Here is a 24,878-nt window from a genome sequence, read left to right on the forward strand (position 1 = left end):
GACAGAGCTGACTACAGCAGGTTGTCCTCTGACTTGGCACGTGTCCCTTCTCTCTCTCTCTCTCTCTCTCTCTCTCTCTCTCTCTCTCTCTCTCTCTCTCTCTCTCTCTGTCATACACACACACACACACAATAAATAAATAAATAAATGTAATTTTAAAAATTTGATGGCTTTTCCAGGTCAACACAATAAAAGGAAAACTTACTTCTCTTTAGCATTGTGATTGAAAGCAAATGGGCATTTATATAAATCCTGCAACAACAACAATATATACACAAGAAAAAAATGTTAGCCTACTCTCAGGCATCCAGGGCCCATGACTGCATTATTCCTGGCACTGCGTGAGTCTCCTCGCAGCTGGCTGTGAAGCAGCGGCTTCGTCTCTCAAAGCCAGGTACTAGGTGATCCTCAGGATCCGTCAGCCTGGCCACAGTGGCTGTGCAGCTGTGTCCAGCAATGAAGGGATGGCGAGAGCACCGCTGGGGACAGCTGAGCTGTTGAGATTGAGTGTTTTCCTGTGTGGAGCGGCAAGGAACCACACACACACTTAGACAGCTGTGTGCACATGATAGGGCTCCCTCATGATGTTCTCTGAAGTTACCCCTCATCTCTGCACAGTCCTACACCAGTGCAGATCTGTCCTGTTCTGAGGGGAGAACAGGCAGTGGACACACAGTTCTGCTGTGAATAAAGACCGTTTAGATGTTTGTAAATGTATTGTGTCATACACTTAATATTTCTGTGTAGATACAATGAAAATGTTGTGATTCTTAGTGACAGTTTGCTGAGATTTTTTTATACTATATAATAAATATTACATAAAACCTTTTCATCATTCTCTTAACAGTTGGTACTAGAGGACCCAAGGTACAACTTTGTGACCTAAAGTCTGGATCCTGTTCTCACATTCTGCAGGGTAAGTTTTTTGTTTTTTGTTTTTGGGGTTTTTTTTTGTTTTTTTTTAATTTAGAACAACTACTACTTTGAGTAAGCTGCTCAGTGGAAAGAAACAGCAGTAACAATGTGTCCTTTGTAAATGACATGACTGATGCATTTTGTGCTAGTTGTTAAGTCAACAGAAATAAAAGTCCTTCTGTGGGTTATTCTTGGAAAACTGGACTGTTGAGACATCGATGTGAACAGTGACTGCAAGGGAACCTCAGGGATATGGAAAATAGAAAATCCAGCTCAAAGCCTTCAGCTGTGTCTACATTTAAAACAAGTAATGAAACTTACATCACTAGCCGTGCCTTGTGACTATGGTTTGTGGCTAATGAGGAAGCCTTGTTCTTAATATTTAAATATCTTTTCTCCTCAGGACAAATGTTATAGAAAAAGTATTAAAGCAATACTTTTAGGAAAGTATATTAATATAAATAGTTTTATTAATTTTTATCTATATTACTTCATCTAATTCTAAACTGAAATACTGGAATATAATTCAGAAATACACACTTTTATCCATCTCTGAGAAACATCATAAATGTACCAGAAAAACTTATGGGTAGCTTATTATTTTAGGTTTACTACCTTATGTGCGTGAGTGTTTTCCTTGCATGTGTGCATGCACCATGAGCTGCCTGATGCTGTTGGAGGTCAGAAGAGGAGGTCAGTTCCTCTGCAGCTGGAGTTACAGTTTTGCACTGCCTTGTGCTTGCTGGAAAATCAAACCCCAGTTCTCTGCAAGAGCAACAAGGTTCTTAACCTTCGACCAACTCTCCAGCCCAACGGGTAGCATTTTTATGTTATCAGTAATTTCTATTGATTAAAAAGTTAGGCAGATGAAAATGTCTAACTTGAGTAATTCTTTTAGGTAAAACTATTCTGCGAATTTATCATCTGTGTTTTCTAAGAACAGAATTGGTAAAAATGCCTGTTTCCCCCCAAGAGTTTTTTCTTTTTTGTTATAACTTTATAAGAAATTGTAAAATGCTATTTCTTTAAACTGTTTATGTTTTATTGCCATGTAGTTCTATTGTATGCCTCGGATATGTGCACTCTTTGATACAAATTAGTAATTGTATTTCTTCCAAAGCTGAAGCCCATCCTTTTATATTAAAAGTCCTGGCTTAAAAACTCTCCACAAATCTCACATTAGTATTTAAACACAGACACTGCAAGTCTAAGAAGTGATCATTTCTAGTCATTACTATTTATGCTTGCTGTTTAATGAGTCAGGCAAAATTATTGGATCCTTTTTTTTAAAATATTTTTATAAGACTTTTTTTATACATTTGTATTTGCAGGTCACAGACAAGAAATATTGGCAGTTTCCTGGTCACCACGCTATGAGTATATCTTGGCAACAGCAAGGTAAAGTTTTGCTATTAGTATTAGTCATTAAAGCCTTTTGAAAGATTGTATTTTCATAAGATACATATTTTGTTATATATACTTGTTAGTACCTAAAAACAAATTTCAATTTATATCAGCAAAAAAAAAATTCCTTTGCATCTTTTGTATGCATGTGGTAATGTGTGCAGGTGCACATATATGCCAGGGGGTGACACTGGGGTTGTCACCCTCCACTGTATTTACTGAGATGCTCTGAACAGAGCCTTGAGCTCTGTCAGTTCAGGGAGGCTGGCTGCGTTGTTTCTGTGTCTCCAGCTCTGGATTACAGAAGTACATAGCTGCTGGCTGGGTTGTTTCTGTGTCCCCAGCATAGGATTAGTACACAGCTGCACTGGGCTTTGCCAGGGACCTGCACTCAGGTCCTCATGCCTATGCTGCATGCAGGCCTAATGTGTTGAACAGCCTTCCCAGTGCCCTCCTGTGCATGGTTAGCCATCTTGAAGGCATGCACCTTGTACACTGCAGGCGAATCTCTGCAGTGACATGAATCCTCTCGCACTGCTATTAAAACTATGCGTTATTTTCCTACACTGAAGTATAGCACTACTCACTTAAGAATGTCCTTTTTCAGTTTCTTTAACCCATCTAATCTATCCATTGATTTAATTTGTTAATATTTAATATCCGTTGATTTAATTTGTTAGTATTTAATGTCTACTTCCTGTTCCAAGTATTGTATTAGAGACACAGGTTAATTACCTCAGCTTCAGAAAGCTGACAGTCTAAAGGAGGGGAGATCAGTACCTGCAGAACATCCTGAAATGCCCAAGAGCAGCAGAGCTTCGGTAATTAGTAAAGAAGAGAGCAGGACTATTTGCCCTTAGCGAGGTCCAACAGTGTGAGGGTGGGGTGTTCACTGGAGGGTGAGGTAGTAAAGATATGAAGTGATAGGCTGTGGGAAAGAGGCTGGTTACAAGTAGACAGCTGTGCTCAGTTCAGGAAGAGACTGCATGTAGAAGAATGTTAATTCCCAACATGGCTGTTCTGGCAAGAGATCACATCCAAAGACTTTCTAGGTCTACGTGATTCCACTGGCATGAGATCATCCAGAGATGATCTAGATCTGCGTGATCCGCCTGGGATACAAACACATCTTTAATCTAGGAGATAGAGGGTAGCAGATCTGAGTTCAAGGCCAGCCTGGTGTAGAGCAAATATCAGGTAAAGAAAAGATTAGGTCCAGGCATGGCGGTACATGCCTTCAATCCCAAAGGAAGGTAAAGTTAGTTTGTAGATGGAAGCACCCAAATTTGAAAGTGTTGTCTAACTGAGTGGAAAAAAAAAAAGATTTGACAGAATAGGATATGCCCAAATCTCATGAGAAGAGAGAGGAAAAAGAAGCTACTTAAGAGGCAGTTTTACCAGGACAGCAATAGAGAGATGGGTTTCAGAGAGAGAACTTAGGAGAAGCCAAAAGATTAGAGCAGATTGCTAAATTAGTTTGAGGCTCAGCAGAACAATTCCAGGCTAAGAGAGAAGCGAGATTAAATAAGTCAGCTGGGGAAGAGTTTGAGCCAGAACAGCTGAGTTGAACCAGCCAGCCCATAGCTCAGAAAGAACAAGTAAGGGTGAGCTTATTAAGCAGGAAGTCTCAGAGGCTGAAAACATTCTAGGCCTAGGTTAGATTGTACAGAGGCTAGAAGCTTCTAGAACTAGGCCTAGGTTAGCAGACGGGCGCAGTAAGCCTCTGAGACAGCAATTGAGTCAGGAGAATAAAAGTTACATTTACAACTACAGCTATACCAAGCCACAGAAATCCAAACATCACATGACACAGACAATGAGTTTTGATGTTTAAAGTAAAGTACCTCAACATATGAAAGTTGTGGAGCCCTGCTAAAAGGAAAGAAAAATCACATACACAAAAAGTTGTAGGAGGGTCAGTGACCTCAGGAGGTAAAAGTATGTGATCTCTGAGGTACAGTCATGTCTAGACTGTAGCTATCAAAAGACAGTCTAGGACTGGCAAGATGGCTTAATGGTCAAGCCTGCCAAGCCTGCCATGGCGGAGAGAACCAGCTCACACAGGTTGTCCTGTGACATTTGCCTTGTACTCATGTACACACATGCACATGCATGCACACATGTGTGCACATGTAAATAAGTATAAAATAGTTTGTAAATAATATCAAGGTCTTTATGAAGACATGATAGATAAAGGAATCTGATTGGGAGTACATGTTATCACTGGGTGGTTTTTAAAGGAGAAATTGATACATGCTCTGTCTTTTGCATTGTTTCAACTAAAAGAAAGTAAAGTGTCTAGGTTCTAGAAGGTATTGAATGTAGTTTTCTCGCAAAGAACTTTTTTTTTTGAGCACAAAAAGAAATGAAACTAGAATGTCTTCATTATGTATCTTCTTTCCAAACTTTTAATATAAAAAGCAAGAAACCCTAATTTGATGGTGAATAAATGCTTAGACAGTGGGCTTCCTCAGAAGCTTGATGGTGTAGGTGGCTTTTGAGAAATAACAGAACATGTCCCAGTTAGTGTGATAGGACCTTGGAGAAAAGCAGAATTTTGTCCTTGTGATCTGATAAGAAAAATCACCATTCTATGCTATCTTTTCACTATTTTATGTGCTACTGAGTAATGAATAGTTGTTGAAAATAAGAATACAGTACAATTGTAGGAATGTATTTGTGCTAATAGAGTGAAGCCTCATGTTCAAGCTGGCAAAGAGTGGAGTTATTATCCTAGCTATATAGGTCAATATAAGATTTTTTTTTCCCTCAGTGCTGACAGTAGAGTAAAATTATGGGATGTGAGGAGAGCATCAGGATGCTTGCTTACTCTTGATCAACATAATGGGAAAAAGTCTCAAGCTGTTGAATCAGGTAATTATATAGAAATACAGTAATGGTTCTTATGGTGGGTTTTAAATTGAAATCAAATAATAAATACATGTTAACAAATGAAAAACTAATTTTTATAAATGGCATTCACCATGAATCAGTTTCCAAATCAACCTCACCTGTGGTTTTCTTTCTCCCAAGATGTAAATAACTGTGTGGACTGCTTTTGCCTCCAGCGCTTCAAACATAAAAACTTCTCGTTAACTCAGTTTGCAAATATTTTTCACTAAGAACAACTATGCAAATTCAACTTTACACAGAAGTTACAGTAGATTAAAGAAATAGTGATGTTTTGTGCTTTTGTGTCGCTAGGCAAACCACAGGTTGTGGCTATTGTCAGTCAGGTGCAATCCCTGTGGCATTGCAGCTCAATTGTTTCATTTGGGATTTAATTCCTGGGTAGCAGTGTCCGTTCATCCTTGACTAGGAGTATATAGGACGAATGTGGGATAAAATGGAATAGCTCCTTAAGTTTTTTTGGTTTTTCAATTTAAAAGTGATATAAATTTTTATTGAGACTAGAACAGTTTTCCTTTTTCTGATAAACTTTTGATAGAATTGTCCTTTCTTTTCTTTATTTCTTTTTTCTCTTGGTAATGCTGGGGATTGAACCCAGCTTAGCCTAAAACAAATGACACCCCACCCCCCCACCCCCACCCCCCCACCCCCACCCCCCCCTCCCCCCCCCCCCCCCCCCCCCCGCCTTCAAAGTGCTGGGATGATAGGCATGCACTGCGACTGTAGGTTTTTAATACTTTGTCAAGTGATTTTCAGTTTGGAGGACAATGTATCAAAGGGCTGCTTAAAGTTTTGGTATTAAACTGCTAATAATGAATTGAATTTGATAGCACAGTTTACTTACTGAAAAGTTATTCTGTACTCAGGGTTCTTTTAGTGTAGCTAGCTTATTGCGTTCATGGAATCTAAAGGTTGGTAAATTTTAAGTGTGGTCAACTTGAGTTTTAAGTAATTCATTAGTTATTCCTTTTTGTTTTCTCTCTTTTGATTGTTGTTTTTCAAGACAGGGCTTCTCTGTATAGCTTTGGCTGTTCAGGTACTCTCATTAGTGGTTCTTTAATGTTTTTTAAATGCATGCTAACACAGAAAAATATAAACTGAATGTGTTTTCTCTGCAGCCAACACTGCTCACAATGGGAAAGTTAATGGCTTATGTTTTACAAGTGACGGGCTTCACCTGCTCACCATTGGCACAGATAACCGAATGCGGCTCTGGAATAGCTCCAGCGGGGACAACACCCTGGTGAGAGGCCTTAAAGGACCCTTTCAGTCAATAAGTGGGTCTGGGATGTACATTCTGTACTCTCCTAGAGCTGTAACATCATTTCTTGTCTTTGAATCACAGCTGTTGATATGGTTTTAAAAGATGCTGTAGAGTTCTCAAGTCAAGCCAAGCCTACCCGCCCCACCAGCCTGGCATACCTGTCACATCCCACACTGATGCTTCTAATTAAAAGGCTAAGATCTGATGATACAGATAAAGTTACCAACAGTCAAAGTTTGCATTTCAGACTAGTCATATCTTTTCCTTTACCCATCCTTTTTAGATAACAATTCTCTTTAAAATACTTGAGGGGTCCCTTTGATTGCTAATATTAATAACAGTATTTCTAGTGCTGAGTTCTGATATGGGTGTCTTCTTGTGTCAAGACCCGGAGGCTTGTGCCTGTCAGGCCAGCAGTCTCACACTACGCTCCACACCCCGGCCTCCCTTGTAATGCCCGTGGAATGGCTGGCTGGCTCAGGGAAGACCCGTGGGCATCCGTTCACACTTCAGCCTCTTCTGTCCGTGTCATACCATGACCTGATCAGCCTTCTCCTTCCCTGCCTTCTTCTTGTGTGTACTCAGCACCCACTTATGTGCCAAGCAGTGCTTAGGAGAGAGGGGAGCTAGTAAAAAGTGACAGGATGGCCCTGGGAAAATGTTGTGCCGTGTGTGTCTAGGCTCAGTGTGACAAATGTGAATGGACCTGAACATTTGTGCATGGTCAGTATGGTTGGTTCTGCCTTTGTCTCCTTAAAGGCGCCACTGCGCTTCTGGAGTTTGCCAGCAACTCCATGTCTAGAATAGTAAGTTTAGGATGAGTAATAGGGTTTTTTTTTTTAAATGAACTTCGTCAAAGTAAGCTATTCATAAAGACATAACTAGGCTAACTTAGACACTCCCCTACAGAGGACACTTGTAGGAAAAAAGTAAACTGAGGAGAAACCCTGCCTTCAGATTTGTAAAGGGCTTGTCAAAAATCAAATTCCACTCCTGCCATTCAGTAATCTTGAGTGTTGGGTGTTTTACTTAATTATACTCTTTTTAGTTTTGGTGTCAACATTTTGTAAATCAGAGATATTGACTGGCTGAAAAATAATAACAAAGTTTAAAAAGTATTACTGAGCTGCCAATCGAGGGCAGGGTGTGAATGGTAAAGTGTGTGTTTTGGTCATGTAAATATGTGTCAGGACACATTTCCAATATATCTTTAATTATAAACTCTATACAATCTTGAGTCTACATAATAATTTTAATAAAGCTTAATTTTTTTATATTTTAGATCTCAATAAGTAGAAAAAGACTTTTTACAATTTCTCCTCATATATATTAATAGATCTTTAGTGGTTCATGATGCAGTCTCCCCATGGTTTGTAGACTGAGGTTGGAAACCATGCCTTAAAATAGAGAGTAAATTCCTGCAGGGAAAGTCCAGAAGGAAACTAGTTTGGCACAGCAACAACAACAAAGGGTTCAAAGTAGGTACTGGTGATGTCTGCTCAGTTACGGGCATTATCCGTATCGTGACTGATAACGTCAAAGAACTGAAACTCTGTTCTTTGCTCATTGACACCACAAAAACCAGCCACGGGCTGTTTGCTTCTCCTTGCCTTCTCTTTCCTGTGTCTAACAGCTTCCCTGCCAGGCTCATTTCTGATTATTACTCTAATATCCTACCTATTCTTGCTCCTCCCAGTGGAAGTCTTTCACTAAGTCCTCCAAGTTTTCATATTGTTTAAACTGAATGCCTTTGCTTGTTGTAGAAGCTGTGCACGCTAGTGCTCCCATTTCCCCATCGTTAGTGTACTGGGCTCCTCAGAGGATGCGCCAGACTCCTTTACCCCTCTCTTCTGCTGCCCAGACTGCTGCCTTCGCTGTAGAATACCCCTCCCATTGCTACTTCTCAGCTTTCAAGGTTAATCTGATGCTCAGCCTGTCCTTGATTTTTCTATTGTGCTTAGAAGCTTCCAGAATACTCTGGGCTTATTTGCCTTGCGGTGAGCTATATTCACTACTTCATATAATGAAAGAAAATTATTATATAATGAAATGTTTCAGTGCTTTAGCTGTATAGTTTAGATGCAGTATTTGAGATAATTGAATCTGATATTTACTAGCCAAGATACATTGATCAAATTAACTAGTCTTTCCATGTGTTCACTTCTCTCTGCTCTCTTTTCTGTGATGCTTCCTAAGTCTTACAGGGTTAATGCAGGTGTCCCATGTAGGACTAAGCATGCAGCAGTTACTAACTCTCAGCACTTTGATCAGTTATGAGTTTGCACACTAGCTGCTGCCCACTGCAGAAAGAAGCTTCTCTGTGCAAGGTTGAGAGCAACACTAATCTCTGGGTATAAACATAAATACCTAGAAGGCTGGGTGATACCGTGTCCATTTGGCAAGAATAGTAGTAGATCCCCTCAAGGAGGTATGAATTCCACAGCCATGGGCTTTGGACTAGATTTGCAATAGCAGTGGCCTCATCCACGTAGAAAATAGTTGGTTACCCTCAGAGCTTTTATGCCACTATTGTACCAGTGGGCACATTTGCCATGGCAGGTTGGTATTGTTGCATTCGGGGATCATCTTTGGGCAATGCCATTAATGAATTTTCTCCCCAGCAGCTTGCATAGCACCCTCTAACACTGCGAATGAAAGCTTGCTAGCATAGATGGAGATTTTGGGTTGGTTTTTCCATGAACTGCATCCAAACTAAGTGGCATCATCTGTAATAGGGTTATACCATTATGATGGGCAAGCAAGAGCAGTGGCTGCAGCCTTGTTGTTTTAAGGACCTCTGGGTTCTTGCCAGCCAGTAGCTTGTAGGGAAGTATCCCATGTATGGCACTGAGGTTTCGCTTAACCGTGTCTTCTGTGGAAGGCATTGTCCATGCATGGTACCTGTGTTCAAACTCCTTCAATAGTGGGTCTCCGTAAGGGTTTCTCATACAACCTTCGTTTTCATTAACCCAAGCCCCTCCTCCCCCCATTCCTCTCCCCACTATCATTTTAACCAGCAGTAATTCCTGTCTACTTTCATATTGTGTGTGTTGTGCTCCCCATCACTTCTAAGCCCTTCCTGTTCCCTTCCCCCTCCCCCTCCCCTTCCCCACTTATGGACCCTTTGTAGCTTCCAGAGCCACTCCTCCCATAGTCAGATGTACATACTGGCTCATCAGGTGGAAGTGAAAGATGCCCTTCCTAACATGTGGGAATGAATAAATCAGGATGTAACTGGCTACCTTCATTCCCCAGGTGCTCTCACATGCATGGTTTCATTTGTGTTTGTACAGTAACACTGTGGTAAATGGTGGTGTTTCCATTTGCAGATAGTGAACCTCTAACACACAGATTCAGAACCAAAGCTCAGTGTTTAATGGACTTCACTACTGCTGCCACGGGGCGGCTACGGAACCAGCTACTCTCCATTGCGAGTCAGCACCTTCAGTTGTTTTGCCAGTGCGCTGCATTGCGTCCTCTGGGCATATTACTCTCTGCTGCTTAATCGTTTCCTTAAAATAAATTCCCAGGAGCAATCCTAGATTAAGAAGTAAGAATATCTGTCCTGTTCAGTGAGTTCATCCTGATAAAAGTGAAGGTTGCACAGCAGTGCTAATGCGGTTTGCGCACCTGCACACTTAGAGTGCTTGTGTCCTTTAGATTTACAGTGTGTTGATTTTAGCACAACATACTCTTCAGAAAAGTGCAGCCCACCCAGAAGAGATATCTTCCTATGTTTTTTTTTATATTAAACTGTTTCCCCTTCTTGAGGGAATAGCCAAATTATGACAGCAATCCCATGTTCTCCTCACTTTTTACCAGCTTTGAAGGTACCAGAAAGAAAGAAGGAACAGATTTTTGAAAGTTTGACAATTGGAAATGATTTTTCAAGTTTGTCTTTGTTGCATCATATGTTGCTCGTGACTTTATTCACAATTTCTATTTCTTCAAATATAAAATGTACATTCATATCCCTGGCCCTTGTTTTTATTAAGATATTAAGAGTTAATAAGATATTTAAAGTCCCTTTCTATAGAATGTCATGAGAAGTAAAAATATTTGCTTCAGTCTTTCTCGCCTTTTTAACGTAGGCTTAAAAGATGAGTAACATTATAATTTTACTTCCACAGGTGAACTATGGGAAAGTGTGTAATGACAGTAGGAAAGGGATAAACTTCACTGTCTCCTGCGGCTGCAGCACAGAATTTGTTTTTGTTCCATATGGTAGCACCATTGCTGTTTATGCGGTTTACTCGGGAGAACGGCTAACTATGCTTAAGGGACATTATAAAAGTGTCGACTGCTGCGTGTTTCAGTCTAATTTCCAGGTAAGAATGACACTTCAGGGAATTTAAATTGACTAGATGGCTGGCTTGCCAGACTAGTAGTGAATAAACCAGGAAGTTGTGGCTCTGTTCGCAAGCGCTGCATACTTTCAATTACTCTGAAGTACGATGCCATGAACCCACCTTTGAACTAGTCTTTATTAATAGAGATAAGTGCAGCCTAAATCTCAGGTGGAAGTGTAAATGAATCTATAATACTATGCAATGATTAGGATTAAATTGTCTTTTCCTTTGAATATGAGCTCCATTTAATAATTGGAAATATGAAATGTTTTCTCATGAATATTTTTAGGTAACATATATAAATATATATACATACATATATATATCTAAAATATAGCATATTTTGGTTTATCTATGTGTAACTATATTGAAATCTGAAATTATTTCACTTCTTTATCTCTGCCAGAGGCTGATACAAGCATGCCTTTACAGTGGCTAGATACTGAAATGACTAGTAAAAGTACACCTTTGAGTTAATGCAATTCACATAAATTCTCACATTTAATTGTTTGTATGTGGGAGGGCACATGCCAGAGTATGTGCATGAAGGTCGGAGGACAGCTAACAGGAATTGATTCGCTCCCTCCACCCTGTGAGTCCTAGGATCAAACTCAGCTTATCAGGCCTAGAAGCAAGTGAGCCATCAAGTCCCCATTGAGCTGCCTGAGCAGCCACACGGAATTTCTTAAATACTTACGTTAGTTACTCCTGTTAATGTAACCAAAATGCATGACCAGAAGCAACTTACTGAGGGCAGGGTTTACTGGGCTTATGCTGCTACTTGGCCCGGGACAGCAGCCTGCTGGATGATAACCACCTGCACTCATGCTGGGCCTTCAACAAATAAACCTTTCCAGATACACCCTACAGATACAGACTGGGGTTGTTTCCATGTGATTCTGAATCCAGTCAGGTCCACAGTGAAGACTGGCATGAGACCTGTGAACTCTGTTTAACATCCTTACTTTTCTCTTTCATGTTAACTATGGGTCGGGTTTTCTGTGAGTGGTTTATGTTGACATGACAGTACTTAGCACATGCCTGTGGACATGCATGGAAGTTTGTCATCAGCTGTCCTGCTTCATCCCTCTTTGCCTTGGCTCACTGCGACAGGATCTCTCAGTAACCCTGAAGCTAGACTGGCAGCCGGCTATCCCTAGCAGTCACCTCTGCTGCCTGCCCCCAGGGCCTGGGTTACCAGGGTGTCACTCTCAGCTCTTCTGCATGTGTTTGGGGGACTTGACTTCAGTTCTTCATGCTTGTATAGCAGTCTGCTTACCTTCTCTCCCAGCCTCAGCCTGGTGTGTGTGTGTGTGTGTGTGTGTGTGTGTGTGTGTGTGTGTGTGTTGTGGTGGTGGTGGTGTTGTGTTTTGGGTCATTTTGTTACAATGTATGATTAATTAAATATTCTGGTATCTGGTAAGTAGATACTATGCCAGTTCCCCAAATGTGACTCTTTCTTCGACCTCTTCAGCAACACCATTAGCTCAGCCCAGCATCTTCAAGGGGGGAGCCCTACTACAACTCTGAACCAGTGTCTTTCCTGACTAGTCAGTATCCTGATATATTAGTAAAATATTTCTGTTGCTGTTTTTTTTTTTTTCTGAGAAAAGAATTCTAGAATACCAGAGGTGTAATTTGACTTGCCCCAGACCTGTAATTTGATGCTGACCATTCCTGGTTCTCTGTTCAAAGAAATTTTCATCTGAAGTATTAGAGAAAGGACCAGACAACCAGTCCCTCTGAGACACCAAAATTGTAAACAAGCTATTCTGACTATAAAGTATGACTTTGTCTTAGGCAGGAGCTTCTTACCATGGAGGGATGAGAGGCAGTGAAAACTATACCAAGAGGGGCCTGGAGAGATGGCTCAGCAGTTAGAACCATCCGCTGCTCTGTCATGACAGAGGGCCTGGGTTCAGGTCCCAGCACCCACATGCCAGCTCATAACTCTGGGTTCAGGGAATCTGACACCCTCATCTGCCCCCCCAGGTACCTGACACACACATGGTACACATATTTGCATGAAGGCAAAACATGCATACATTACATACATACACACATACATGCATACGCACATACATACCAAGTAAGCTGGGTATGGTGACACAAGCACCTGTACTCCTAGCTTTCTGGATTATTGTAAGGATTCAAAATTGTTTTGGGCTACATAGTAAGTTCAAGCACAAACTCAGCTTTAGTCACTGAACACATCAGAAACACTGTGTGTTAATTTACTGCATGATCAGAACACTTTCCATTCTGTTGGGGAAGGGAGTGAGTGGCGTTCAGTGGAGAGAAAACAGCATGTCCATAAAGACATTGGCACACACTATGCATCAGCCCATGGGTCCTTCTAGTCAGTAAATGCCTCAGCAGACAGAGTAAAGAGCAGCCAGGTAGAAAGCTGTGAGCTAAAGGGAACTTTTAGCCCATTTTTGCAGAAACTCATGATTTCTTCATTGGAGTCTTTATTATAGATGCCTCAGTTTTTGCCAAAGAAAGACTAGTATACATTTTACTTTCTTTTACATTTAAAAATACGCTTACAGGTATTGACAGAACTACTTTGACATGGAATTTCTGTAGGGTTTTCTCACTGTAAGCTCTGACATAGCATGATACTATTTTAAAATATAAACAAAGCTTCACACTATATTGGCTATTCCTGAAAATATTCCAGGAACAGTGGAGTCACTACTGTCATCTCTAGAAGGTACAAATTGGTATGATCTCTTAAGAATGAAATCTCAGAATATAGCCAAAGGCTTTGTAGTAATTTTAAGAAGTTGTGCCAACATCATGCACAAAATGTAAGAACATCAATTTAAAAACTGAAGAGCATTTTCATATTTTGTTTAATGAGTAGAAATTAAATTAGTGGAATTAATCTAACATAACAATTAACCTACTTAATCTAATCACTTCAAAAATTGATACAGCTCATTTTCTCATGATACCAGCTTAGTTAATTGGTCTTTGCTTTCTGTATTACAGGAACTTTACAGTGGTAGCAGGGACTGTAATATTCTTGCTTGGGTACCATCATTATATGAACCAGTTCCTGATGATGATGATAAAGTAAGTGGTGTTTTTACCTACTGTGCAGTGTTTTCTAATTATGAGGATTAGTGTTTTATTTATGTGGGAAAGACTTAAAGCAGTTCTTTCTGTTTTCTGGTTGTACAGATGCTTTATTGCCTTACATCCATAAAAAATTTAGAAAAATAATAAAAGAAACATAATTTCTCAATTTTAATTAATACTTTGTTTACTTCACTGCTTTTAAGATAGTAGTTAATTCTCTGTCATCTCACTCAGAGTCTGCTCTCATTGACATGATACAGTAACTGTCATTCATGTTATTAAGAACCAATTGAGTTGGTTTGGTTTTTTTGTTTTTGTTTTTTGTGGGTTGTTTTGGTTTGGTTTGGCTTTTCAAGACAGGACAGGGTTTCTCTGTGTAGCTTCTGGTCCTAGAATTTACCAGGCTGGCTTCATACTCACAGAGATCTGCCTGCCTCTGCGTCCTGAGGGCTGGGATTAAAGGTGTGCACCGCCACTAGCTGGCTACTATTTGAAAACATTTTTAATGCTTTGTATTCTGTCATTTATATGCCATAGTTTAAATATTTAACTGTTTCTGCTGATTATTTTAAACAACATTAATATAATTTTTTCTCAAAAGTTGTTCATATCTCTAATTAGTTTTAGGATAGATTCCTAGAAGTAGAGCTATGTCTGTTTGTTGTTTGTTTGTTTGCTCCCTATGTGGCTTCAATCTGCCAGGACACAAGTGCCCAATACAGTGAACCTTCTAGGCTGTTCTGAAGAAGTCACCATGGGGGCATGGCAACTTTGGAAAGGAAAGAGCTGGAGTTAACTTTTGAGTTATTGTGTTTGACATTTTATACTTGTTTTTCAGATTGATTTATTTACTATGTATATAGTGTTCTGACTACATGCACACCAGAAGAGGGCACTAGATCTCATTATAGATGGTTGTGAGCCACCATAGCGTTGCTGAGAATTGAACTCAGGACCTCTGTAAAAGAAGCCAGTATTCCTAACCTCTGAGCCATCTCTCTAGCCATGTTTATGAGATTTTTAAATCTCAGGTCACACTTGGATCTGCGGCCTGATAGTGCCCATCTCAGAAGATAATTTGACAGTGTGAATAAACAGCCTTAGATGAAGTTCTTAAACAGAGAAGAATGAGGCATGAGCCCTGCCCTGAAATGGTGGCCTTTCTTATTTGAAATTTACAGAAAGCATAGCATGGTGAAGTGGTGCTTTTAAACTGAGCACTGGTGCGATAATATTGTAGAGACCTTCTAGTGGCCAGTAGGACAGTTTACCTGTGCATGAGCTGACAGCACTGGGACAGGCTGAAGTCTGATGATCTTCATGCGAACTTGGCTATGTATTTTAACATGTCTAAGCTATCATCTCTTTCAGGAACTGTTCTGGAAAGTGGTGTGAAGCATCCCCATTTAGCTTAATTCAAGGATATAAAAATGTATATGAAATAGTATTTGCTTTGTTTTTGTTTTGTTTTTCAAGTTGGAGGAAGCCCCATACAGTAATTTAAAGCAGCTCAAATAGAGCTGTAAGAAAATCACTAATAATTAAGTTTGACGTTCTGAAAAATTTTTTCATATTCTTATTTCATATTCATTTTCACATTCTTAGCTCCTTTATAAAAAGAGGGCCATGTCAGAAGACACTAGAAACAAACTTTACATGGGTAGGTAGTAGCATTGGTAGTGTCTAGCAGCTATTGGCCAAATAAATTTTTGCCTAAATTTGCTACCATTACAGCCAATGTGAAGCCTGGGAGTTATCTTCTTTGGACCTTAAGCCAAATGAAAGAGAAAAGACACATTCATAAATATTTAGGCAACTGTTCAAAACCAAATGAATATTTCCAGATTTCATCACATGTCTAATTTAGTTTATTATGGCTCGATTGGTTTTAGCATACAACCTCTTTGGATGACTGGATTTTGAATAGTTTGATTTAGACTTTTATTTTGTATTTTTATTTAATTATTCTGTCCTTTGGGGGAATCACTGTATATATCAAAATTATAACTTTGTGGGTCATTTACCAAATGGAAATAGTGAAAACATGAAAAATAAAGCTACTGCGGTTTACATTGAAGAAAGAATTTTAGAAGAAAATTAAATAGCTTGTTATAATTTGTGACCAATAGCTCATATATGGGAAATAAAACCACATAGAAAGTCAAGTAGAGACACATTTGTGGGGTGTAGGCTTGTGACCCCAGTGTTTAAGAAGCTGAGGCAGGGGACTGTGAGACGAAGCTGCACAGGGAAGCCCTGTCACAAAGATGAAATGAGTTGAACTTCGTGTTTAAATGTTATTGCCAAACCTTATCTTTTCAGATCACTCCTGCTGGCGGGAGAGATGGTGTGGCAGTTAGAGTGCTGGCCGCTTTCCTAGAGGGCCTGGGTTCAGGTCACAGCGCCCACACAGGGGCTCACAACCACCTGTAACTCCAGCTCCAGGCTGTCTGATGGCCTCTTCTGCTGTGGGCACCAGGCATGCAAAGGGTGCACAGGCAAATATCCATATGTATAAATAATTCTTATTTTTAAAATAAAATTAACCTTAATAAAACTTAATAGATTTACAGTACAATTAATAAAATGAGCTGATGTGGCCAGGCACGCCTTAATCCCAGCACTCAGGAGGCAGAGGCAGGTGGACCTCTGAGTTCAAGGCAAGCCTGGTCTACAGAACAAGTTCTAAGACAGCTACGACTACACAAAGAAACCTTGTTTTGAAATAAATAAATAAAAAATACTGCTCCTATTTTCAACTTTAAGATGTGAATAACTCATTAATGTAAAGTGTTGTATGCAAAGTTATTTAATTCTATAAAGTGTTATCCTAAAAGGCTCATATGCATGTAGGTAGGATGTGACTGTGGTGTGTACTTCACAGAGAAGTCAGTTGAAATGAGAACTGCTTGCATATGTGAATGTTTACAGTTTAACTCATGTTTAAACATGTTTTTCTCTGAGCTGTTCAATGAGTAACTTGCCATTTCCCAGGGAGGCTGTGTTTGTGGCTCCTCATGGCTCAGCATAACACAGCAAGCATACACACACACGTACTGGGTCAGGCAAACCTAGGTCAGTCCTGCTCCGCCCAGTTTCCCTGGGACACTGGTGACATCTTCAAATGCACATCTCAGATCGTCAAACAAAGTTGTTCTTAGGTTTCCTTTTGAACCTAAGCAGAATGCCTGAGGGGTGTTTCTTACATTGTGAGGGAATAATTTAATCCTACCTATAGAAATTGAATAATCGGGCTAGAGAGATGGCTCAGCCATTAAAGGCTAGGCTCACAGCCATAAATATAAGAAATTGAATTACCTTAGATGACAGGGATACGTTTCATGGTCTTTTAAATCTGTTGTTTAGTTGGCAGGCTATTGTATTACATCTGAGAAATCTGTTTAGTTTCACCCAGACTTTCTAACTGGCTGTGGTCAGCACAAGCCAATCTGTAACCCCTAAGTACTTTTTGCTGCCAGAGACGTATAGGGAAGATGCACTACACTCCAGTCTTACTTCTTGTCTAGAATCCTACTTCCAGCGGAGTGTGGTCACTCATTCCTGTAAGCCTAAGCACTCAGGGAACTGAGACGAAGTAGCTTGGGCTACAAAAGAAAAAAAAAAAGAAAGAAAGGAAAGAAAGCAAGCTTGACATTGCCACAGTAAATGCATGTCTCTGCTTTGCACTTGTGTAGCTATATCACTTGCTGACGTGGAAAACTCTGAGACTTTCCAGTAACAGCAGACACTTGCCACTTTGAGAGGTGTGTCCTGGTGGTGCTTTGTTTTAATCCTTCTTATCGGCATCCCTTCTAAACGCAAGCTTCATCACCCTTATAAAATGTACAACTATCTGCCAATAGAACCAGCAACCTGGTTAGGTAGAGGGAGGGGTGTTCATGCATGAACCCGGTGTCCACTAGGAGGAGATGTTGGAGTGAAAACCATGGTAGAGGACACTCAGAGAGTAATGCATGCATTGAATCCACCTGCAGCATCCCTACTGCAGCTCTTGGCTGAGGTGCTGGTGCTTTATTTGTGATTGTCTAGCAGTAAAATGATAGTAATATTGGATGTGTTCCAAATATCTGTGTTTACTACTCTAAGTAGTAAATATATGCACAAACATGTCAAAAATCTTCCTTTTGTTTCTATGCTTACCAAAGAAAAATAATGCATAAAGAAATTTAAATCTATTTTTTTCCATTGACTCTTCAAATGAAGTTAAAATGATTAGTCGATTAGACATTGGGCTTCCATAGTGGAGTTAGAGCACAGGAGCTTTGTGTAGCTTTTATTCCCAAGTATATCTTTGGTAATTCTCTAAGGCAAAGCTAAAAGTCTAAATAAAGCCAGGAGAGAATTATCACCTCCCCACCAAGAACAGTGCTGAACAGCCTAACTCAGCAGTTAAACCATCAGGCTCCTGAGTGGAAAGACTATAGATAGGCCCTACCACACTCAGCTTCAGGTAGCATCCCAGATGGGAATCAGATTTAACTGCAAGGAGCTACTCCTACAAATCCAGGCGTCATGAGAGTCAGCAAACATTTGGATCAAGAACAAATGATGAGACTTCACCTTTGTGTTCCTGCTGGCTGGGAGTGACACTGGCTAGACATTGGTCATAGTTTTGTCTTGGACATTTAGAGTCAAGTGTAAAGAAATATTTATTGTACTCCTTGGTGATGATAGCCCTAAGTTTAGCCGTGTACTCTGGCCTGTCCAACATCAGTACAGCAAGCCTACATCACAGTATGTTTTCTATCTAGTCTAGCTGGGTGGGAACTTACTGGGAATGCTGGCTTCCCATTTGAATTGTGGGATTCCATTGAAATTTGAATCAGATCAAATAGTGAGATGCAATAGCTACAGAATAAGAAACAAATCTGATTCCCAATTCAAGAAAAATAAGAGCATCTTTTAAGCACTTTGAAGTGGTTTCCCAGAGATATGAAAGAAGCCATTTCGGTTTCCCATACAAGTGAACTGACTTGATAATCCAGTTAATTAAAGTTTCTCCAGTTGCTAAACCCTTTTCATCTATGGCTCTAAGGTGGAATAATATTGTGATATTTTCTTAGAGTTTTGAGTAAATAATCCAAATAGCTTTCAGATAAATCTGCCAGGGAACCCTCCATGGTATACTATTGCCTTTGCCACCATTTCTCCTGTAGTTTACCTATGCTTTAGCACTGTTAGCTGTAACAAACAAACAACACAAAGGCATGACTGTGTAATAGCCCACATTAATTTTTTATTATAATTTATATTGTTCAACTGTGCTTGGTGGCCACATACTTAACATTCTAGCGTTCGGGAGTATGAAGCAGGTGGTGTGGCTGTTTTTATAAATCAGTGTTTGTTTCTCTTGGCTTATTTCTTAACCCGGCTATCACACAAATAATTGAGGCTCTTTTATAATACAAGGCTTCACAACACAATCTGAGCAGTGTAAGTCTGTTCTTAACTCTCTATGCTATTGTGTCTTGCTCCCAGCAAACATCCCAGCAATGCTTACGCTTAGTAGCTTTCCTTGGCTCCAGCTCCCTCCTCCTGATCTTCCTTGGACCTCTGTTTTTGAACAGATCTAAGAAACTTCTGTAGTTTTATTTTTTATATAAATTCTGGCTAAATTATTGTAAATTCTGCCCCTCGTTGGTACCCACGGGAGAGGGCAAAGGAAGTTGAGGAGGAAGGAGCTGGAGCCGAGGAAAGCTATAAAAGCTAAAAACCAACAAGCAGGGTTTTGTCACAAACTCCAAGCCAGCTGGGCTGCAGAAATGTAGTGAGTGAGGCTGAAGAGATAGCTCCGTGGTTAAGAGCACAAGCTGCTCTACAGAGGACATGGCTAGATTCCCAGCACCCACAGGACATGGCTAGATTCCCAGCACCCACAGGACATGGCTAGATTCCCAGCACCCACAGGACATGGCTAGATTCCCAGCACCCACAGGACATGGCTAGATTCCCAGCACCCACAGGAGGCCTCACAACCCTCCTAGCCCCAGGACTATAGAGCAAGAGCTGCCTCAAAAAGGGGGAAGGGATTGCATTATTACGATTGGTGAAAATACTCCTCAAGGTTTGGTGTTTTTTATTTCCAATAGTGAAGTTCATCCAAACAACACAGAGTTACCAGCACTGTGTGCTGGAGTGTCCAGTCGGCTGTGGGCATGCCTCCAGTCTTAACCCCAGCATGTCAGCCCTGTACCTTCTCCACAGAGCTGAAGACTCCGTGAGCTGTGTCATTGCATAGATCTATGCCTGGGTTTATGAAGGGATTATTTTGAAGGAAGCAGATTATATGGGAAAAGTCAGCTCTGTCAATTTTAAATGAATTTACATTATCTTTACATTACTTTTGTTTTTAAATTAGTAGTACAGTTTACAAATAATCTAATTGATGTTAATGTAGCCTAAAATTATGAAATATAATAAAATAGATTCTTTCTTTCTTTCTTTCTTTCTTTATTTATTTATTTATTTATTTATTTTTTTAAGGCTGCAACCAAATCCCAGTTGAATCCAGCGTTTGAGGATGCCTGGAGCAGCAGTGACGAGGAAGGGTGACTGTCAGCCCTGCTGCCTTCGTTCCTTGTCCATCACACTTGTACAGCAGCAGCACCTGTGTGGACTTCAGCTGGGGCTGTTCTTTTGGTTATTGTTGTTTTTGAGACAAGGTCTTATTGTATAGCCCTGGCTAGCCTGGGGCTAGCCTGGAACTCTGTATAGAGCAGACTAGGCTCAAACTTGCAGCCATTCTCCTGCCTCTGCTTCCCAGGTGCTGGGATTACAGGGTGTGTGTGTGTGTGTGTGTGTGTGTGTGTGTGTGTGTGTGTGTGTGTGTGTGTTTCGCTGTCTTTTAACTCTTCAATTAGTTTCTAGCCTGTTTTAGTTTCTAATCTTGAGTTTGAGATATTCCCCCCTATGTTTTAAAATGAGGTTAATATATACAAAACCCTAAAACAGACTTTTGTAGTTGAGTTAATCAAAATGTGTCTCCCTGAGCCCCTGTGCCATGGTGGTGGGCCAGCCCCTAAGTCACTGTTCTCAGCAGGGGCCTGATGTGGGTCTGAGGAGCAGAAGATACGGTCTCAGAGGAAAGTGTCAGCCCTGGTTCCCTATCAGCCTGTCCTTTCCACTTTCAGGGAGGAACTAATAAGGATAATTAAATAACCAATACTTGCTGCAAAGGAAACATCACAACTGTATTCCTTTTGTTCATATTGAATGGCTTCATGTAAGTGACTGTGTTCTTGCTTTATGTTGACTGTTGACAGCTCATGTCTCTTACAGTCTGGACGTTGTATTACATTGGGCAATCCCTGATCACTTGATAATTACTTTCTCCTCAACCAGCTCCATGCAGGGATCTAGATTAAACATGAAATGTTGTAATAAATTTTCTCTTGTTCTTTTTTTGTGTCAACTCAGGAGTGATTATTACGAAGTCTCTCCCAGCCTGGAGTGTGTGTGTGTGTGTGTGTGTGTGTGTGTGTGTGTGTGTGTGTGTGTGTGTTACCAAGGGTTCCTCCAACTCCTACGCCATCAAGAAGAAAGATGAATTAGAACATGTAGCCAAGTCAAACTGCTGATTTCCTTGCTGCTGCCTAATAAACTGTGTGCCCTTTTGGACAGTTAAAAAAAGAAAAAAGAAAATGGCTCAGAAGGCCAGGCTGTTTGCAGGCCTGATGTGGTGACACCACTCCTGGGCTGATGGACCTGGATTCTATAAGAAAGCAGCTGAGCAAACCAGTAAGCAGCACCCTCCACGCCCTCTGCATCTGCTCCTGCCTCAGCTTCCTGCCCAGTTAGGGCTTATGCCTTGGTTTCCCTCAGTGGATTATGACTCAGGATAGGGAAGCCAAATAAACCCTTTCTTCCCTAAGTTGCTTTGGCCACGGTGTTCATCACAGCGATCGCTGGGACACTGTGCCTTTGAGTTGATTTTCTGAAAGCCAGACCATTCTGCTCTTTTTTCTTTTAAGGAGTATGTGTTGACCTTTAAGGGAGCAGTTAAATTTTTTTATATACATTGATTTTTTCATACCTAATTTAAACATCTAAGATAAGTTAAAATTAAAACTTGTCATGAAACAAAAACCACAGGTTAAAAAATAAGTGTATTTCAAAGCATGCATATATGACAGGGTTTTTTATTAATTAATTTATTCAGATTACATCTAAATTGTTTTCCCCTCACTTGTTTCCACCCTTTCCTCCCTCCCTCCCGCTTTTACCCTATTTTCCTTCCCTAGGTCTATGACCGAGGGGGACCTCCTCCTCCACTACATGGTCATAGGCTGTCAAGTCTCATCTTGGTAGCCTGCCTATCCTTTCTCTGAATGCCATCAGGCCTCCCCACCACGGGGGAAGTAGTCAGATCTAGTCAATGGGCAGGACATTCTCCACAATGATGTGGAGAGTGGGGACTGACTCGGACATGAACTCTGGTGCAATTAAACTTTTTATTTTAAGTAGTCTTCTAAACATTATAAATAATTTTTAAAAGTAAAACCTTAAGAAAGAAAGTTATGATCGCCTAGAATTATTCCAGAGTGCCCAGCAGTCATTCTCCGTGCCTGTCTAAAATGTGTAATATTAAATTGTATCATCATCGCTGTGGTACTGCTGTAGAAACCCCTGTCTTCTCACACCATCACCCCCTCTTCTGTTCTTATATTATTGACACAGTTTTATTGGCCTAGGGTGCATTCTTACTACAGTACCATGCAGACCTATGTCAACATATAGTAGGATTTCCTTGGCTTTGCAAGATGACATAATTTTGCCTAAATTTTTCCTATTTAGTTCATAGAAACTACATTGTGATGTTATAATGAAGTCATTATTTTTCCCAATCTTGTAATGTTTGTACATTTATAAAATGTTTATATGGTTTTTTTCCAGCTATTTCCCTGACTTGACTATACATAGAGTATACACTGTGACCTGCATTTTGTTTTCCTTAGGTGGTGGTTTTGGGTGATATAACTTGTTTATAGGATATCTTTAACTCTTTAACATTTTTTTCTTTCTGGGTGTATAACTTAGGGATGAGAGAGAGAGAGAGAGAGAGAGAGAGAGAGAGAGAGATGTTCATTTTCTTCAAGTTTCTCCTCTTGGAAATGAGCATTTCAGAGCCAGTTTTATTTTTGTAGAGCCCCTTTTAGAGTTAGAAGAATATCCGCTGATATTGTGTACATTCTAGCTTTACTTGGGTTGCTGTGATAAAATGGCCTGAACGAAGGCAGTTTAGGAGATACAGCATTTATTTCGGTTAAGGATTTCGGCTTATAGTCCTTCACTACGAGGAAGCCAGGACAGGAACTTCAAACAGCTGTCCACATCGTCTCACAGTCAAGAGAAAAATGAATGCACAAAGCCGTTACCACACAGCTGGTGGCGAAATGGCCCTCAGAGAGAAATGTCGTCTCCAACTGAAATTCTTTTCATGCAATCTGTGTTGAAAATTCCCATCTAAAACAGAGTAAGAAAAAAAAACAAAAAACAAAACAGAAACTAAAACTCCTTTGAAGAAGGCTCCGAAGACAAGCCTTAAGTTACACTTGTAAGATGAAATAACTTTGAGACTCACGTGAACGTGGCGGCTGACACTAGGCAAGTGGAAACAAGGATTGTTAAGTTTGAGGCAAGCTTGGGGAACAGTGAAAATGTTAACTTTTTTCATGTCTGGAATCAAATGCCTGACAAGCCAAGGAGGAAATGCTGATGCTAGCAGACAGTTTGAATGGACTTCCTGGTGGGAAAGAGCCGACTATAACAGCAGCAGCAAAAGCCCAAGGCAGGCAAGAAGGTGGAGCCGGAACAGGAAGCAAGGCCAGGTGTAAGTGTTGAGATCCATCCCCTCTCCAAAACTCTACAGTCTCAAAAACAGCAACGCCAGCCAGGGGCTAAATATCCCAACATACAAGAGGCTGTGGGGAACATTTCACACGCACACCACCCCTGGTCCCTCTAGCTTTATGGCCATCTCATACAGCAAAATGCATTCCGTTCAACTTCAAAAGTCTTCACACTCCCTCGGTTGGAACACCTGAAAACCCCCGTCTCGCTTCCTTCCCGTAGAAGAAGCAAGTGACCGTTCCCGTTGCAAAGCAAAGGAGTGGGGCTATAACAAGGAGACCGGACCACAGCAAGACGAAACCCAGCAGAGGAAATGAAACTCAAGCTCCATCTCTGGATCTGGGGCCTATTATGGCGGCAGCTTGGCTCCAACAGGCTCAGTCCCTTTCTTAAGATCTATTGCCTGCAGCACTGGCGGCCTTCCTTAGACTAGTTCCGCCCAGTGCCTGCACCTTTTGTCCGCAGACACCCCACGTTTCTGACATCTGCAGCACCCTGGAGCCTCCACTGTAAGTTAAACTTCACCTTTACAGTTCGTGCACAGCCCACTCAGGAACTCCATACAAGGCATCCAGCCTCCTTTTGGTGGCTCTTCTGGAATCTTGGTGCAAGCTTTCCTGGTGCATAACTTGCATCTTGCACAACTGAAAAACTAACACCATATGGGAAACACCAAGTGCTGCTGTCCTTTCCAGATGTAGCCTTGCACTCTTTGGGTCATGGTGCCAGTAACTTCCATGTGATCTAGGGAAACACTTGCCTGGGCTCTTGCTTTTGAGCAGGAATCCCTGCAGAGGCGCACTCACTCAGGCCTCTGCTTGCTTGCTTCTTTTTTTTTTTTTTCTTCTCCTTCTTCTTCCTCCTCCTCCTTCTCTACTTCTTTTCTTCTTCTTCCTCTTCCTCCTCCTCCCCCTTCTCTTTTTCTTTTTGACATTTTTTAAATTTTAGTTTTAATTTATATATTCACTTTACATAGAGACTGTAGCCCCCTCCTTCCTCTCCTCCCAGTCCCTCCCTCCCACCTTCCTCCCTCCACTTGCCATCAGAAAAGGGGATGCCCCTCCCCCAGCACATCAAGT

At 40.8% G+C, this 24,878-nt stretch overlaps 1 protein-coding gene across 3 annotated transcripts in view; it reads left to right on the forward strand.

Moving 5' to 3' along the window:
- Positions 1-21,361, forward strand: part of ERCC8 (ERCC excision repair 8, CSA ubiquitin ligase complex subunit) — a 36,981-nt gene extending 15,620 nt beyond the window's left edge. For all 3 annotated transcript variants that reach the window (XM_084802589.1, XM_084802591.1, XM_084802590.1), the window contains 7 exons: positions 848-916; positions 2,247-2,313; positions 5,093-5,193; positions 6,348-6,472; positions 10,624-10,821; positions 13,840-13,923; positions 20,434-21,361. In XM_084802589.1, the coding sequence (XP_084658715.1) occupies positions 848-916; positions 2,247-2,313; positions 5,093-5,193; positions 6,348-6,472; positions 10,624-10,821; positions 13,840-13,923; positions 20,434-20,502 (713 nt within the window). In that variant the 3' untranslated portion in view covers positions 20,503-21,361. The remainder of the gene's footprint in view (positions 1-847; positions 917-2,246; positions 2,314-5,092; positions 5,194-6,347; positions 6,473-10,623; positions 10,822-13,839; positions 13,924-20,433) is intronic.
- The last annotated feature ends 3,517 nt before the right edge of the window (positions 21,362-24,878 follow it).

The sequence above is a fragment of the Acomys minous genome (genome assembly GCF_964271855.1).
Source record: "Acomys minous genome assembly, chromosome: 11".
Taxonomy (NCBI): domain Eukaryota; kingdom Metazoa; phylum Chordata; class Mammalia; order Rodentia; family Muridae; genus Acomys; species Acomys minous.